At 40.6% G+C, this 16,605-nt stretch overlaps 1 protein-coding gene across 1 annotated transcript in view; it reads left to right on the top strand.

Moving 5' to 3' along the window:
* The window catches only part of LRRK1 (leucine rich repeat kinase 1), a 2,417,153-nt gene that overhangs the window by 1,923,193 nt on the left and 477,355 nt on the right, over positions 1–16,605 (top strand). The window contains 2 exon segments of the mRNA XM_044078686.1: positions 14,482–14,621; positions 14,713–14,962. Of these exon segments, the coding sequence (XP_043934621.1) occupies positions 14,482–14,621; positions 14,713–14,962 (390 nt within the window).

Genomic DNA, 16,605 nt, shown 5'->3' with positions numbered 1-16,605 from the left:
TTCAAGTCTGACTGCAAATGCAATGGTATTGTTGTACTTGCAGCCAGCAGAGACAGATGCATTCCAATGTCCTATTACTTGTCACTCTCTCTACAGTTACATTAAACACTGTTCAGAGCTATCCATATGCATAATATTTTCTCCTTTACTTTTTCAATGATTACAGGGATTTGGATTTAATTTTCTTTTTTTTCATAGCATAGACACTGACGGACATTTGCTAAATAAAACAATCTCACATTGAAAAGAAACTGAGATGCCTCATACAATCCTCCAAAGCTAGTTACGAAAATAAAATTGCCAAAGATTCCAAAGACAACCACAAAGCTTTCTATAACTATGTCAAGAATCTAAATGGCAATGCTCAGATCTGCTCTGAGCTAAAACAGAATAGCATTAAATATACTGATCCAAAGGATATTGCCAATATCCTGGCAGATCGATTCAGTGCCAACTTCACCCCCCTCTTACCCCCTAAATGGCCCATCTCAATACCGGAAGATTGCCAAATTCCAGTAATAACGGCCACACAGGTACAAAACGCACTCTCTAAAGCCAAGAATACAGCATCCATGGGACCAGATGACATCCCGGGCTGTGTACTACATGAACTACAATATGAACTGGCACCTCACCTAAGTGTCATGTTTAATCATAGCCTCACCTCAGGTTTCGTGCCCACTGAGTGGCACAGAGCTACAGTTATCCCAATCCACAAGGGGGGGGGATCCACCTTGGATCCCGGAAACTACCGTCCCATCAGTCTGACAAGCCTTATCTGCAAGGCCATGGAGCATATTATCATGGAACTTATAAACAAAGACATTGGCAACCTTCAAACACTGGACCCCACCCAGTTTGGGTTTGTGAAGGGCGATCTTGTCTCCTGAACCTGATTGACTTCTTTGAATCAGTCTCCAGAGCCATGGACAAGGGTAAGGTGGTCCACACAGCCTATCTAGACCTTGCCAAGGCCTTTGACACCATCCCCTACTCTGGAATCATAGATAAACTTACTAAGTTGGGCATTAATCCCTATGTCACCCAATGGGTTGCTAAATGGCTTACTGATAGAACCCACACTGTAAAAGTAGCCGACTCCAAATCCAGCTCCAGACAAGTGACAAGTGGAGTACCTCAGGGTTCAGTCCTGGGGCGCTCTTGTTTGGCATCTACTTCTCTGAAGTACAGGTCAACACTAAGGGACTCTGGCTAACAAAGTTTGCAGATGACTGCAAACTGGGAGCCATTATTGAATCCCCAAATGATGTGGATACTCTACAAAAGGGCCTTACAGAAACAGATGTTTGGTGCCAGAGCCATGGGCTCAAGCTCAATGCCAAGAAATGTATTGTTATCCCCTTTGGGAAAAAACATTTATCCATGAATTACCATATAGGTGGCAGTACACTAAACACAGAAAGTGTGATAAGAGACTTAGGGACACAGGTGGACAGTGGTCTCACCTTCGATAACCACATCGCCACAACAGTCAGGAAATCCTTCTATGTGGCACACCTCATCACGAAGGGCTTTTCATCCAGAAAAAAGGAGGTCATTGTCCCACTGTACTCATCCCTCATTAGACCCATTATAGAATACAACACCCCATTTGGTATGTACCTCTCAAGACATCTGCAACAACTGGAAAGGCCTCAGAAATACCTCACTAAAAGAATCACAGGCCTAAAGCAGATGCCCTATGCTGACCACCTTAAAAAACTCCAGCTATACTCTGTCGCATATCGTCTACTCAGAGGCAATCTCTGCTTAACATACAAGGCCATGTCAAACCCAGAGCTGTTGGACATGCTACACTTAAAGAAATCCCAATCCCTCAGAGCTACACGCTCCAGGGATCTAAACCTTGTCATCACAATAAACAAAACATGCTGGAGGGATAGGTTCCTGACCCAGAGACTCCCCAGACTCTGGAATAGATTGCCCATACATGTCAAGCAGAGTGCCTCTTTGGACCTCTTCAGGAGGAACCTTGACAATTGGATGGGAGAAAGGAAATTCACCCCAGGGATCACGTCAGTCGCCCTGCTAGACATGTGTCCAGGAAAGTAAATAATGTGGAAAGAAATAGCCAGGGAATTGTTATGGCTAGGCTTGTATAGGCCTTAGGGCTGATAGCCTAGTACCAACCTATGAACCTATGAACATGAGCAACAGTAAACTTCTCTTCCTTTCAGACTCCCATTTATTGAAAATACACTTAAACTTATATTCATTGAAAATGCATTTGGCCAGTGGTGGAATGTACCTTGAATCCAGGGCTTTTTTTCAGATCCTTTTCCCCAGATCTGTTTTAAATTTGAAGTTTTAAACATTTTATTCTAGTAAGCACTGAAACAAAATGTAAGAACCAGTTATGACAGAAGTACTACATCCACTCGTGCATGAATCGTGCCATCCCAAATAGAACCAAGACGCTATGCTCCAAAAAAAAGGAAGCCAATCTGGTGGTCCCCTGCCATAAACAAACTGTACAACAGAAGGAAGAAACTGTTGCAAAGATTCCAAAGACAACCACAAGGCATTCTGTAGTTATGTCAAGAATCTAAATGGCAATGCTCAGATCTGCTCTGAGCTACAACAGAATGGCATTAAATATATTCATCCCAAGGATATTGCCAATATCCTGGCAGATCAATTTAGTGCCAACTTCACCCCCCTCTCACCCCCCTAAATGGCCCATCTCAATACCAAAAGATTGCCAAATTCCGGTAATCATGGCCACACAGGTAGAAACCGCACTCTCCAAATCTAAGAATATAGCATCCATGGGACCAGATAACATCCCGGGCTGTGTACTACATGAGCTACAAAATGAACTGGCACCTCATCTAAGTGTCATGTTTAATCATAGCCTCACCTCAGACTTCGTGCCCACTGAGTGGCACACAACTTTATCCCACTCCACAAGGGGGGGTCCACCTTGGATCCCAGGAACTACCATCCCATCAGTCTGATGAGCCTGATCTGCAAGGGCACGGAACGCATTATCATGGAACTTATAAACAAAGACATTGGCAACCTTCGAACACTGGATCCTACCCAGTTTGGGTTTGTGAAGGGACAATCTTGTCTCCTGAACCTGATTAACTTCTTTAAATCAGTCTCCAGAGCTGTGGACGAGGGTAAGGCGGTCCACACAGCCTGTCTGGACCTCGACAAGGCCTTCAACACCATCCACCACTCTGGAATCATAGATATACCTACTAAGCTGGGCATAAATCCGTACCTCACTTGATGTGTTGCCAACTGGCTTACTGACAGAAACCAGACTATAAAAGTAGCTGACTCCAAATCCAGCTCCAGACAAGTGACAAGAGGTTCAGTCCTGGGACCTCTCTTGTTTGGCATCTCCTTTTGTGAAGTACAGGCCAACACTAAGGGACTCTGGCTAACAAAGTTCACAGATGAATGCAAACTGGGAGCCATTACTGAATCCCCAAATGATGTGGATATTCTACAAAAGGGCCTTACAGAAACAGATGCTTGGTGCCAGAGCCATAGGCTCAAGCGTCATGCCAAGAAATGTGTAGTTATCCCCTTTGGGAAAAAACATGTATCCATGAATTACCACCTAGGTGACAGTACACTAAACACTGAATGTGTGATGAGAGACTTGGGGACACAGGTGAACAGTGGTCTCACCTTTGATAACCACATCACCACAACAGTCAGGAGATCCTTCTATGTGGCACACCTCATCACTAAGGGCTTTTCATCCAGAAAAAAAGGAGGTCATTGTCCCACTGTACTCATCCCTCATTAGACCCATTATAGAGTGCAATGCCCCATTGGTATGTACCTCACAACATATCTGCAACAGCTGGAAAGGCTGCAGAAATATCTCACTAAACGAATCATAGGCCTAAAGCAGATGCCCTATGCTGACCGTCTAAAACAACTCCAGCTATACTCTGTGGCATATTGTCTACTCAGAGGCGATCTCTGCTTAACATACAAGGTCATGTCAAACCCTGAACTGTTGGACATGCTCCACTTAAAGAAATCCCAATCCCTCAGAGCCACACACTCCAGGGATATAAACCTTGTCATCACAATGAACAAAACATGCTGGAGGGATAGGTTCCTGACACAGAAACTCCTCATTCACTAGAATAGACTTGCCCATACATGTCAAGCAGAGCACCTTTTTGGCCCTCTTCAAAAGGAATCTTGACGATTGGATGGGAGATAGGAAATTCACCCCAGGGATCACGTCAGTCGCCCTGCTAAACAGGGGTCCAGGGAAGTAAATATTGTGGGAAGAAATAGCCAGGGAATTGTTATGGCTAGGCTTGTATAGGCCCTAGGGCTGATAGCCTAGTGCCAACCTGTGAACCTATGGTATCAGTATGACAGATATTTATTTTTAGAGGTATTTATAGAATGCTGAGACTGAATGTTTGTGTGTTTGTGGATAGTCACAGTGCAATGCTAGATAGGAGAGCTGGAGAGAGAGTGTGTGTGTATGTGTGTGTCTCTGTATCAAAATTACTATTAGATTTGACCTTTGGCAGTTTGGCTTTGTCAAGGGAAGTTTCTGGCTAATGAATCTGTTTAACTTTTTCTAGAGGGTCACACATTCTTTAACAGTGGCCATGTTGTTCACATGATGTATATTGAGCTGAACAAGACATTCAACACTATATTCCATATGTGAATTCTATATAAGTTAAATGCTTCAAAAATAGATCCCTGTATGGTTAGATAGAAAGCAAACTGGCTAAAAGACAGAGCCCCACATCATGAGTGTCAAACATCTTTTCAGACACTATGAATGCAACAAGTTGAGTTCCTCATGTCAGTGTTGGGACTTTCCTTTTTTGGGTTTTACATTTCCAATCTTCACACCAGAAAACAAGACCACTGGCTAACTAAATTGGCAAATAACTGCAAATTAGGAGTTTTTGTGTAGCCCCCTTTTCATACCCATGCCCCCAAGAATATCTCACATTTGTAAATACCTGGTATATTGAAAATGAGGTGAAATTAAATGTGAACAAGTGCAATGTAATAACGTTTGGTAAATAACCTCTCCATTCAACATACAGTAGCAGTAATACTCCATTGCAAAATGAAAATGTAGTTCGGAGCCTTGGAACTTGAGTTGACAGTTGCCTCTCTGAGCATCATTTGACATCAATTGTCAAAAAATCCTTCTAGTAACTATAGCTAATTGCCAAGAGAATAATATTCATATCTAAAGAGGTCATCTTTCTGTTATATTTCACAATTGATAAGACCAGTTATTGAGTACAACACCCCCTTTGGAATGTTCCTCACTAGACATATAAAACAACTACAAAAAGACCCCTTAAGTTCTGTGTTCAGTGTCTTACTGACTCTTGGAGGTGAATATCCTTATTGTTCTGCAGTATTAGAGTCCCAGTTGTCTTGGACTTCTTGTATCTACGTAAATGAAATAATTCCAGTAGTACTTGAACCAGGGATCTAAATCTTCACCAACAGATAAACAAAATGTGTTTGTCATGCAGTGCCTCCCCCTGTCTCTGTAGAACAGACTGCACCTGCAGGTCAAACAGAGTGATACACTGTTATTCAAACAAAACCTGAATGATTGAATGGGTCCTGACAAATTTCCTCCCAGGTTTGAGGGGTCTAGTCTTCTTTGGGAGAGTGGGTACTGGGAAGGGTTATATGGTCATGAGACTGAACTGCCCTGAAATTCCTATGATCTTGTACATAATGTGGTAGTCTGGCTCTTAACATTGTTGCAATAAGTATACCAAGTACTGCACAATGTACTTGGTGAGAAAGGTATTTCCGGCATCTCTGTATTCCTTTTGTATCAAATCTGTATTGTAACTACTGGGACCTATGTTTGATTCATTGTACTCCATATTAACCAGTAATTTATTCACTCTTAAGTTGATTATTGGTTGGTAGGTTAGTTCTAGGCTATTTGCCCTTGCAGGTCATTTAAAACCTAGACAAACTTTTCAATTCAAAGGTAAGAATCAAACCCTGTACCTTATGTTTGTAAGGTAAACACCTTAACCATTATGCCAACCCTCGGTCTCTGTACAGGTGACATTTGAAAGAGAGTCTTGTCACCCTCAATTTATTAGCAGAATTACTTAAGAAGATTAGTCCTTTTCAGTTCTTTTCTTACCTTGAACAAATCTGCCTCCTATCAGAAAATCATCAACGCTTTATTGCAGGAAACTGTACTTCAAAGGCCTTTGTGAAACTGTAGACATCATCTTGCATACTCTGGGTGCAGCTTTAAGACGTTGGTACCTCCAGCTTACATCGAGGTTCAGAATGTTTATTGTGTGATCCAGTGTATTACTGCATGATTTGAAATCTGTGCTGATGAAGCTGTCTGCATGTGATTGACTTTTGTCACATTATTTAGGCCATCCTAAATACCAGATGTTACATGGTGTCAGAAGTGAAGAATCGATAAGTCCATGTACCAAAGTAGATGGTGTCTGAAATAATGGAAAATAAGTAATTTAATCTTACATTTAAGAAATGGTTCTGCTGCAGCTGCTTGATGATTTGTCTGTAAACTGAAAAGTGTGGATCCAGAAATTCAATCTGTTTCTAATAGTGAAGTAAAGTTACTGTAAGCCAGGAAAGAATCCATCATTTATTTACTTTTTATTCTTCATGATGGCCAAGGGTCTCCTGGATCTGTTGGTGCTTTTCTTACTGAATTAAATAATCAAATGTAAGACTGTTAGTTTGCTTGAATTACTTGATTCATCAGTGTGAGGCAGAATTATGTGGTATCAGAAATGCTCAGAGAAGGGGCAGTTTACTAAGATAGGAGAAGTTAATGTCAAGTAACGTGATTGTTATGTACATATAGGGGGAAAACTTATCTCTTCATGGTTAAGAATTCATTGAAGCATTGGATATGTGTACCAGTGGAAAACTTGGAAGTGAATAAAAACAAAAATGACTTGGCAAGTCTCCCCGAAAAATGTGGGAAGTGAGAAAAACATGGTACAAAAGTAGCCATAAGCAGCTACTGTGGCTGTAAGCATTACAAAATTCCTTTGAATTTACCCTTGGGGCATGAGTGTAGTGCAGATCCTACCTTGCATAGTGCCCACCAGGTTACATCCAAGCCTTTTTAGAGTTCTATAACCTCATTGATTCATGCATCCTTTATGTAACTAGACTTGGGAGGTTTTATTGCCTGAGTAGGCTATGAGATTTATGAGCTCAATATGGAGCTCTTAGGTTTAGTGCAGAACTTCAGCTTCACTCAGGATGCTTTCAGTGTGATCCATATATTTAAACTTTCCATGGACTTATGCTGTACCTCCAAATTTCTGGTTTATACACCTATCTCGAAAACTACCTATTGCTGTGACCACTACCTGAACCATTTCAGGCCTGTCCCTCTCCTGCTTTACATCTGGCCATCAAAGTGGCCAAATGGAGAACTCAAAAGACAGTAGATTCAATTACCCTCTATTCAGTTCTTCAACAGTGTGGGAAGGGGCTTACTGCAAATGATCTAGATGATCTAACCACAGTTAGTGTGCACTCTAGACTGCTGATAGAGTGTGAACCATGTCAGACCATGAGCCACAGTTAATGTGTTTATTGGGCTGAGGTTAGTGTTATTTTTTCTAGAGAAATTTGTTCTAGATGAACATTATGGGTTATAGAAGTCAGAGATGTTTAAATAGAAAATCCTTTGTGTTCAAGGAGATCTGTGCTGTATTAAACAATCCCATTCTACTCTTTTTGGCTGACAGTAAACTGTGCACCCCATCCTTTCTGGTGACCCATAGATGTTTTCCCTCCAGTGATTGTGAGGAAGCTGTATAATTTTTTTGTGAATAAAATTGCATGGATAAGGTCCTACTTTCATAGGTTTATAGACAGGTACTAGGCTTTTGGCCCTGGGGCCTATATAAGCCTAGCCAAAAAGGTACCCTAGCTTTCGCCATCAAAGAAATTTCTTTTCCTGTGCCCCTGTCGAGCAGAGCCACAGAAGTGATCCCCGGGGTGAATTTCCTATCTCCCACAAGATTTTTCTTAAAAGTGTGCTAATGAGGAGCTTTGTTTGATATAGATAGGTACTTTGTTCCAGAGTATGGGAAGTCTCTGAGACAGGAATCTATCCCTCCAGCATGTTCTGTTTATTGTGGTGACAAGGTTTAGGTCCCTAGAGCTTGTAGCTTGGGGGGATTGGGATTCCTTTAAGTGGAGCATGTCCACCAGCTCTGGGTTTGAAATAGCTTTGTATGTTAGGCAGAGATCGCCTCTAAGTAGGGGATATGTGACGGAGTAAAGCTGGAATTTTTTGAGATGGTCTGCATAGGGCATCTGTTTGAGGCTGGTAATCCTCTTTGTGAGGTATTTCTGTGGCCTTTCTAGTTGTTGTAGATTTCTTGTGAGGTACATACCAAAAGGTACATTGTACTCTATAATGGGTGTAATGAGTGACAAGTAGAGGGGAACAATGAACTCGTTTTTTCCTGGATGAGAAACCTTTTGTGATGAGGTGTGCCACGTAGAAGGATTTCCTGACTACTGTGGCGATGTGATTATCAAAGGAGAGACTACTGTCCACCTGTGTCCCAAAGTCTCTTATCATACTTTCAGTGTTAAGTAGACTACCGCCTATGTGGTAGTTCATGGGTACAGAGTTTTTACCAGAAGGGATGACAGTGCAGATTTTGGCATTGAGTTTGAGGCCATGGCTTTGACACCAGGCATCTGTCTCAATGAGGCCCTTTTGTAGGATGCCCACATCATTAGGAGTTTCGATTATGGCTCCTAGTTTGCAGTCATCTGTGAACTTCGTTAGCCAAAGACCTTCTGTGTTAGCCTGTACTTCTGAGAAGTAGATACCAAACAGGAGAGGACCCAGGACTGAATCCTGTTGTACTCCACTTGTCACTGGTCTGAAGTCATATTTGGAGTCTGCTACTTTCACAGGGTGGGTTCTGTCAGTGAGCCAGTTGGCAACCCATCTTGTGACATAGGGATTTATACCTAGTTTAGTGAGTTTATCTATAATTCCAGAGTGGGGGATGATGTCAAAAGCCTTGGGGAGATCTAGATAGGCTGTGTGAACACCTTACCCTCATCTAGGGCTTTGGTGACTGCTTCAAAGAAGTCTATCAGGTTTAGGAGACATGATCTGCCTTTTACAAACCCCAACTGGGTGAGGTCCAGAGTATGGAGATTACCAATGTCATTGTTTGTAAATTCCATGATGATAATACATTCCATAGCCTTGCAGACCAGGTTCGTCAGGCTAATGGGGTGGTAGTTCCTGGGGTCCGTGGTGGCTCCCCCTTTGTGGAGTGGGATAACTGTCACTGTGCGCCATTCAGTGGGCACAAAGCCTGAGGTGAGGCTCTGCTTAAACGTGGTACTTAGGTGGGGTACCAGTTTGTTCTGTAGTTCATGTAGAATGCAGCCTGGGATGTTGTCAGGTCCCATGGATGCTGTGTTTGGAGAGTGTGGTTTTACCTCTGCAGCTGTGTGCATTCTTCTGATATAGAGATGAGAACCTATCTGCCAGGGTGTTCTGTATATTTAATGCCATTGTGCTGTAACTCAGAGCAGATATGAGTGTTGCCATTGAGATTCTTGAGATAGCTATAGAATGCTTTGTAGTTGTCTTTAGAATCAGTGGCAAGGCTGACCAGGGAGTTCCTGCAGTCGTGGGATTTTAATCTTTTTTGCAACAGTTTCTTTCTTCTGTTGTAGAGTTTTTTTATGGCAGGAGACCACCAGATTGGCTTTCTTTTTTAGGAGGGTAGTATCTTGGTTCTGTTAGGGGACTGCACAATCTATGCACTCATGTAAGTGCTTATAAAGTGCATTTGTTTAGGATTCAGCAGTCGTATCTCTATTGTCCATCTGCATGGGTGTCGTGAAGTTGGGCTTTGGAGAAATCTTTTACGGTGGTTTCCTTAATGGGGGTTGGGGGCAGGATGTGGATGTCTAGGGTGATTATCTACTAGTTGGATCTGACCAATGAGGAATTGACCTCTGTTGTGGAACACCAGTTGCCCATGTTGGTAATGACCAGGTCTAGGGTATTGCTGCCCCTGGTGGGGGTGTGGATAAGTTGATCCAAGGCATTTAATTTATGAATTCCAGAAAATGTTGAGCAAAAGAGTTGGTACATGAGTAGTTTCCCCAGTTAATGGTGGGGTAGTTGAAATTGCCCATTATTAGGGTGTTAGGTTGTACCCTAGTATTTTCCAGTGTATCAAGAAACGAGGGGTGAGAATCCTGGGTCATGGTGGGGGATCTGTATCAAGCTACAATTTGGATTGCGGTCTTGCCCAGAGTTAGTTGACTTGGATAATCTCAGATGCATTATGCTGCACAACTAACTTGGAGGTGTGGATATCCTTAATGGATATGGACACGTCTCTGCCTTTAGTGTTTCGGTCCAGGTTAGGTGGCCGAAAGGTGTGGTATGAATTATAGCCTGGTAATGCAGGGGTGCTCTCTGGAGCCTTAAACCAGGTCTCTGTCACTGCACAGATGTCGATGTTCTCCATTTTAAGAAGTGCCTCGAGTGAGTGCATTTTGAGGTTTAGACTTCTAGCATTGAGTAGCATTACCCTCAGATTTTGCTTGTTTGTACTTGTTACAGTGGGGAGTTTGTCATTTGAACCTTGCCTAAAAAAGGCACTGTAGGGGTGGCAAGAGCCTTATCCAGTATCCAGAATCCCAAGGGCGGCAGGCGCAGGCCATCTCTGGCAAAGCATTGTGATCTGTCAATCATGTCATCCCAGGCAGACAGATACTGGATCTCCTTAGAATGACACCAGTAGCTTAGCCAATAGTTAAAGTCTTCAAAGACTGCCAGTATAGCATGGTCCATTAATAGAAATGGGTAACGTAGAATTTTTCTGGGCAGAGTATGAATATGTCATTTACAACAAGCAAATGGAAACTATTTTGGACATGCATTCAAAATGTTATATTTTTGAATCTTGGCTTTTTGAGAATGTTTCAGTTTGCTATGACCAGTTATTCTCTACATTGAGGCTTTCAGTGTCCTTAGTCTCAAAAACACATTTGGATTTAAAGATGTTAAAGAATTATTGTCCTTTCTCTAACCTACCTTTTATTGAAATGGTTGTTGAGTTGTCTGTGTGCAGCTGTGTTCTAATCTGCTGTTACATGACTTGATGGCTCAGTGTCAGTCTGGATTTGCATCTTAGCACAGTGACTGTCTGATGGTGAGAAGTCATAGGAAGTATTTTTGTCTTGATCCTCTTTGATCTGCCAACTGCTTTTGGCAAAGTGGTTCATGGGATCTTCTTGACTGAGGGTATACTGCAGGTTTAATGGCATGGTCCTGGATTGTTTTGTGTCATATCTCTCAGAATATATTCAACTTGTGGTGTCCAGGGCAAACTCCTTGGGTCCCTGTTGGCTGGACTGTGGTGTACCTCAAGGTTCAGTTCTGGCACCCTTGTCATTCACTGTGTGTATTTTGTCACTGAAGGGAGGGCAGTGCAGGAGTGCTATTTGTATCAGTCATAAAAGAGATGATGTTCGGCTTTCCTTTTCTGTAGAGAACATGCCTTATTTTTGATCATGTAAGACTGCCTGGATTCCATCCTTGATGCATGGATGACATTTAGTGAAGTAAAACTTAATCCAGCTTTGAGTGTGACAGTGCTGTTAAATGCCACCTTTTATCTTTCCGACATTCCTTTGCCTTCTCAGTTGATTGTCTCTGGTAGGAACCAGTTGGAATTTATTTCACACATTGATAACCTGGTCATTGTTCTTGTTTGCAGGCTGAGTCTTGGGGATTATTTGTCATAAGGATTTTATCTTCCATTGAATGATATTGTCAAGCTTAAATGCTGTTAACCACCTTCTGGATTTTTGAATGGTGGTAATTACATTGGTATTGTTCCTCTCCATTATTGCATTGCAGTTTTCCTTGGGCTTTTCGATGGTAACTTAGCTTATCTTGAGCATGTGTACAATTCCGCAGCTATGCTGTTGACTGAAATGTCATATCACACCTGTAGTATGGGACTTATGCTTGCTACTGGTTATGGATAGATATGTATTTAAGATCTCTACACACATCTTTCATGTTCTACATAGTCTGGGTCATACGTTTCCTGAAAGAGCTGCTACAGCCTCATGTCTCGATGACACAGCACAGTCATCGGGTGCAGGGCTGTTGGCTGTTCCAAAAGCCCAACACGAGGCATCTGGCAGGCTATCCTTTTTTTATTTTGGCCCAGTGAATTAAAATTGGATACCATCTCTGATTTATGCACGCAGGATTGAATTTTCCTTTTTGAGGTCTCTTAGGTGCCATCTTTTTAGGACAGCCTATTTTCAGCCAAGAGTGGGTATCTGCATAAGTTTATCATTTTGAGTTTTTAATCTGGTTTCAATTGATTTTATCCATGTCTCTTTTTTACTGAATGTCTAACTGACTTTGCTTTTGGTTTTAATTGTTCATAGTTACTATTTTAATTCTTAATGCTTGAGCGTCCGCATTAAACTTGAAATAAATAAAAGGAAACATTCTGTGGATACTTATGTACATGCAAAAATAAGTGATATTTTTTAAGACTGTGAAGTGAAAGAAATGAAAAGATTGCATACACTGGAGCAAAGTTATAAAAATGAGTTATTTGTGTGTATGATTTGCAGTATGTATGCACAGAGTGGATATGGTGCAAGATAAAAGTACAGAAGAGCCATAAGCAGAATAGTGAGCTGGACATCTGAAAAGAAAATGCTAAGGTTAAGACTAATAAGTGAAAGACAGCTCCTGGCATATAGGACCTAAGTGCTGACTATGTTGCAGGTGACCTGAGTTTGATTTAGCAGCTCAGGCACTTGTAGGAGCTGGCAGGGAAGGATGAGGGTGAGAGGCCATTTCCAGCTGTCCCATCTTGTGAGAAGGAGGAGGAGGCAACTGTAACTATTCATATGAATGACACTGAGTGGGAGCATGAAGTGTTGCTTAAGCAGCTCTGTGTCTTTTTCTGATTGTGGGGACAACATGATTGTGGTAGGAGCTTAGCCTGAACTGCAGTGACTGCAGAATAGGTAGCAATGTGTACTGGCAAAAAAGCTTTGTTTTGAAAAGCACATTACTTACTGATGATATTGTTCAGTTATGTAATGCATGAAACTGTCACCATCTTCTACTATGAAGACATCTGTTGCTGTTATTGTATTTATTAATTTATTTATGCAGTCAGTCCAGTCATAGTTTTTCTGTAGAATACTGTCATCAATTTAATGAGGCTACTAGCAAGCAGTAATAAATATGGCAAACTAAATGCAGTTGTACTCCTAAGCACAAGCAGCAAAAAGAAGTACATTTTTTTTTTTTTTTTTTTTTTTTTAGTAAAAAGTGAGGAGTCAAAAGATAATAAGATAAGTCAAGGTTCAGAAGCTAAAGGGGTGGGCTGTAAAAAGTTCTCACTATAAACAGTAGAATGAGCTGATGTAATGCAGCTAGGGGGTGTCTCCAGTATCAACTTTATACTAGAGGTGGGCAACGCAAAGCCACCAACTTTAAGACCACAACAGCAGCTGGGCAGGTGGGTGGGACAAAAAAAACAGTTGTACAGATTAAACAGATATACAGTAAAACAGAAGTGCAGAAAACAGTAGAAAATAAGCACTTTTCTTTTTCCAATATCACAGCAGAGCAAATGGCAGGAGGCCTATCTCACTTCAGCTTTGAACAGCATGAGCAAACAAGTACAAACAGGTTTAAAACACTGGTTATTAAAGGCAGAAAAACAAAAACCAGGCAAATTATCCAATCAAAAATAACACAGTGTTGCAGGAATGCTTCTAGCTAGATCAAACCACACTGATTCTCTCCCACAAAGAAACAGCTAGGCCTCTCTAGACAAAAGATTTCACTACAAGCTCAAAAGGTCATAAACAGTAACAGATATTCATCTCTAACAGACAACAAAAAGGAGACAAAAAAACAGTTGCATAGATTAAACATATATGCAGTAAAACAGAAGTGCAGAAAACTGTTGAAGATAAGCACTTATCTTTTTCCAGTATCACAGCAGAGCAAATGGCAGAAGGCCTATCTCACTACAACTTTGAACAGCTTGAGCACACCACTATGTAATGAATTTGATTTAAAAAAATTCAGGTTTCAGAATTTTAAATAAATTAAAATGCATTGTGTATTTAAATTGCAATGCCCATGTTACAGTAAATATTTAAAACATCTGTAGTGTGTGTAGCTTTTTGAACTCATAGGAGCCATCTTGAAATGTGAAGGGTTTCTATTTATTTGTCCTGAGCCTTTACTAAGGGAGTACAACTCTTACGCTGGGCAGTTCTGCTAACATTTTTGTTTGCTTAAGCATAATGAATAGTTGATGTTGAAAAGGCTACACATTTTTTGTTAGGCACTTGTGAAATATTTTGTAAATACTAAGAAATTGTACTTTGACTTTTGTCTGACATCTGTTTACACAGTGTTGAATCTTCAGATGTCAACTGGAAAAAGAAAAAAAGTGGAGGAATAAAAATTATTTGCCAGTCCGAAAGTAGGGATTTTTCAGCAATGGCTTTTGTCACAGACCATGTGAACTCTCTAATAGACCAGTGGTTTCCTGGTAAGTACATTCCAACATTTAACAGTAAGCATCTCATTGGTTACCGTGTGCTGTTCCATTTTTAGTTAATGCATTTTTCTTTCATTTATAGCACTTACAGCCACAGAAAGTGATGGAACATTGTTGATGGAACAGTATGTTCCATGCCCTTATTGTACCACCAAAGCCACAGAACTCTCAGAAGACACTAAAACCTCAGATTACATCTATCACTTTAACATGGAGGACTGTGTTATAGCTGCAGTGGAACGCAATCAAATTCTCTGTCCTTCTCATCCATCTGAGCCAGTTGTTTTGCAAGAGTTAGTTCCAGAGCTGTTTATGACAGATTTCCCTTCAAGGTATGTATTTTCTGTTGGCTTCTGATGTGATGAATGCTGCCATGGATTCTGCTACTGTATTAATTTTATTGCACTGTTTCCTTATATTCACCTTTTTTGCCTCTACACCTTCATGGGAAGCATCACAAAGAACAAACCAAAAAGTCCAGCACAAAAACGAGGTGGAAATTTCAAAACTTAATTCTTTATTGTTACAACAGAATAACTGACCCAAACAAACCGGTTTCGGCTTCCAAATAGCCTTCCTCAGTGTTAGAATTGCCACAAACAAATCATGATTTAAATACTGCTACCTAAATGATTCCACTTATTCAATTAATGCACACTAAATCAGCTTAACTCGTTCAATCCTGGTTTAAAAAGAGCACCCAGTCTAACTATCCATGCTGATTCCATTTCATTCAACTTAGTGTGCCAACCTGATTTGCACATTCTGTTGCCTTAAATTTTGTCTATAATTCTGAATTGGAATTTGGCAGTGGAGTGGGTTAAAACATGTTTGTAAAGTGCACTAGTTGTTTTGTGATTTCTAACATCACTCAAATGCTCACTAATCCTAAATCTAAGTGGTCTGGAATGCCCCACAAAAACAACTAGATAGATAAATTACCCAATCACTGCTGCAATTACCCATAATTTTAATATCATATATTTTTGATGTATTTCTGCTGGTAAACTCCTTACATTTAACCATATGAGTGCAAGTACTACAATGTCCACATGGGTGACTCCCTATTAATTTTTCTCCAAATAAATTGAACTGGTGACTAGTTTTGGTTAAACATTTTTGTAATGTGTCAAATATGAATTTACAGTGCGTCATTGTCTATATGAAAATAGACATCGGGGGCAGAATATTGGCCAATTCATCATTGGCCAATAGAATATCCCAATGATGATTAATAATATTTCTAAACTTATTCGTATTCCGACCATACGTTGTTACTAAACATATGTGTTGGATATTGCCTTTGTCATGATCTTGTACTCTAGCTGCATGTGCACATCGCAAAGGCCAAATGACATCTTCTGAAAAATAAAAGTAGGTCAGTTTCCCCTTGGATAAGTCAATATTATCAGGTTTAAGGGTGCTAACTTCTTTAACCCTATTTCATAGAATTACCTTATTTCCTTATCTTTTGTATGTTGTTGAATTTGTCCATTAGTTTGAACTCTATACTTTTACCCCCTAAAATTCGGGTCTATACTAGAACATCGAAGTTTCAAAACTTTGAATGTTCTAATATCGACAACTATTGACTGAACGCTTACAATATTGAACATGCAGAACAGTGAATTTTTTCCTAGGGAAAAATTTGCTGTTCCAAAACACATACATTCACTGTAGATTTGATCTGGGGCACTCCCCCAGTCCCATCTCTTTACCACATTCTACCTAATAAACTCTTTCTGCACTTGCTTTTAGTCCTTTTTAATTTAATTGCATTTTTTAAACTGTGTTTAGTCTAATATTGCTGCATACTCAAGTGTGCTAGCTTGCACTGCATGTGAATTGTTTTTACTACTGTTTTGCTACTATTCTGTAAAAAAAAAAAAAAAAACTGTAAGCCTGTTTCCTACCTTTCCTGTAACTAGTGTTCCAGATACAGATTTACTGTATCCAGGACTGTATGTAAGCTTCT

The sequence above is a fragment of the Protopterus annectens genome, chromosome 7.part1 (genome assembly GCF_019279795.1).
Source record: "Protopterus annectens isolate FY-2018-M chromosome 7.part1, PAN1.0, whole genome shotgun sequence".
Classification (NCBI taxonomy): Eukaryota; Metazoa; Chordata; order Ceratodontiformes; family Protopteridae; genus Protopterus; species Protopterus annectens.
Note: the sequence above shows the minus strand (reverse complement) of the source record. Positions and strands in the feature narration are given on the sequence as shown.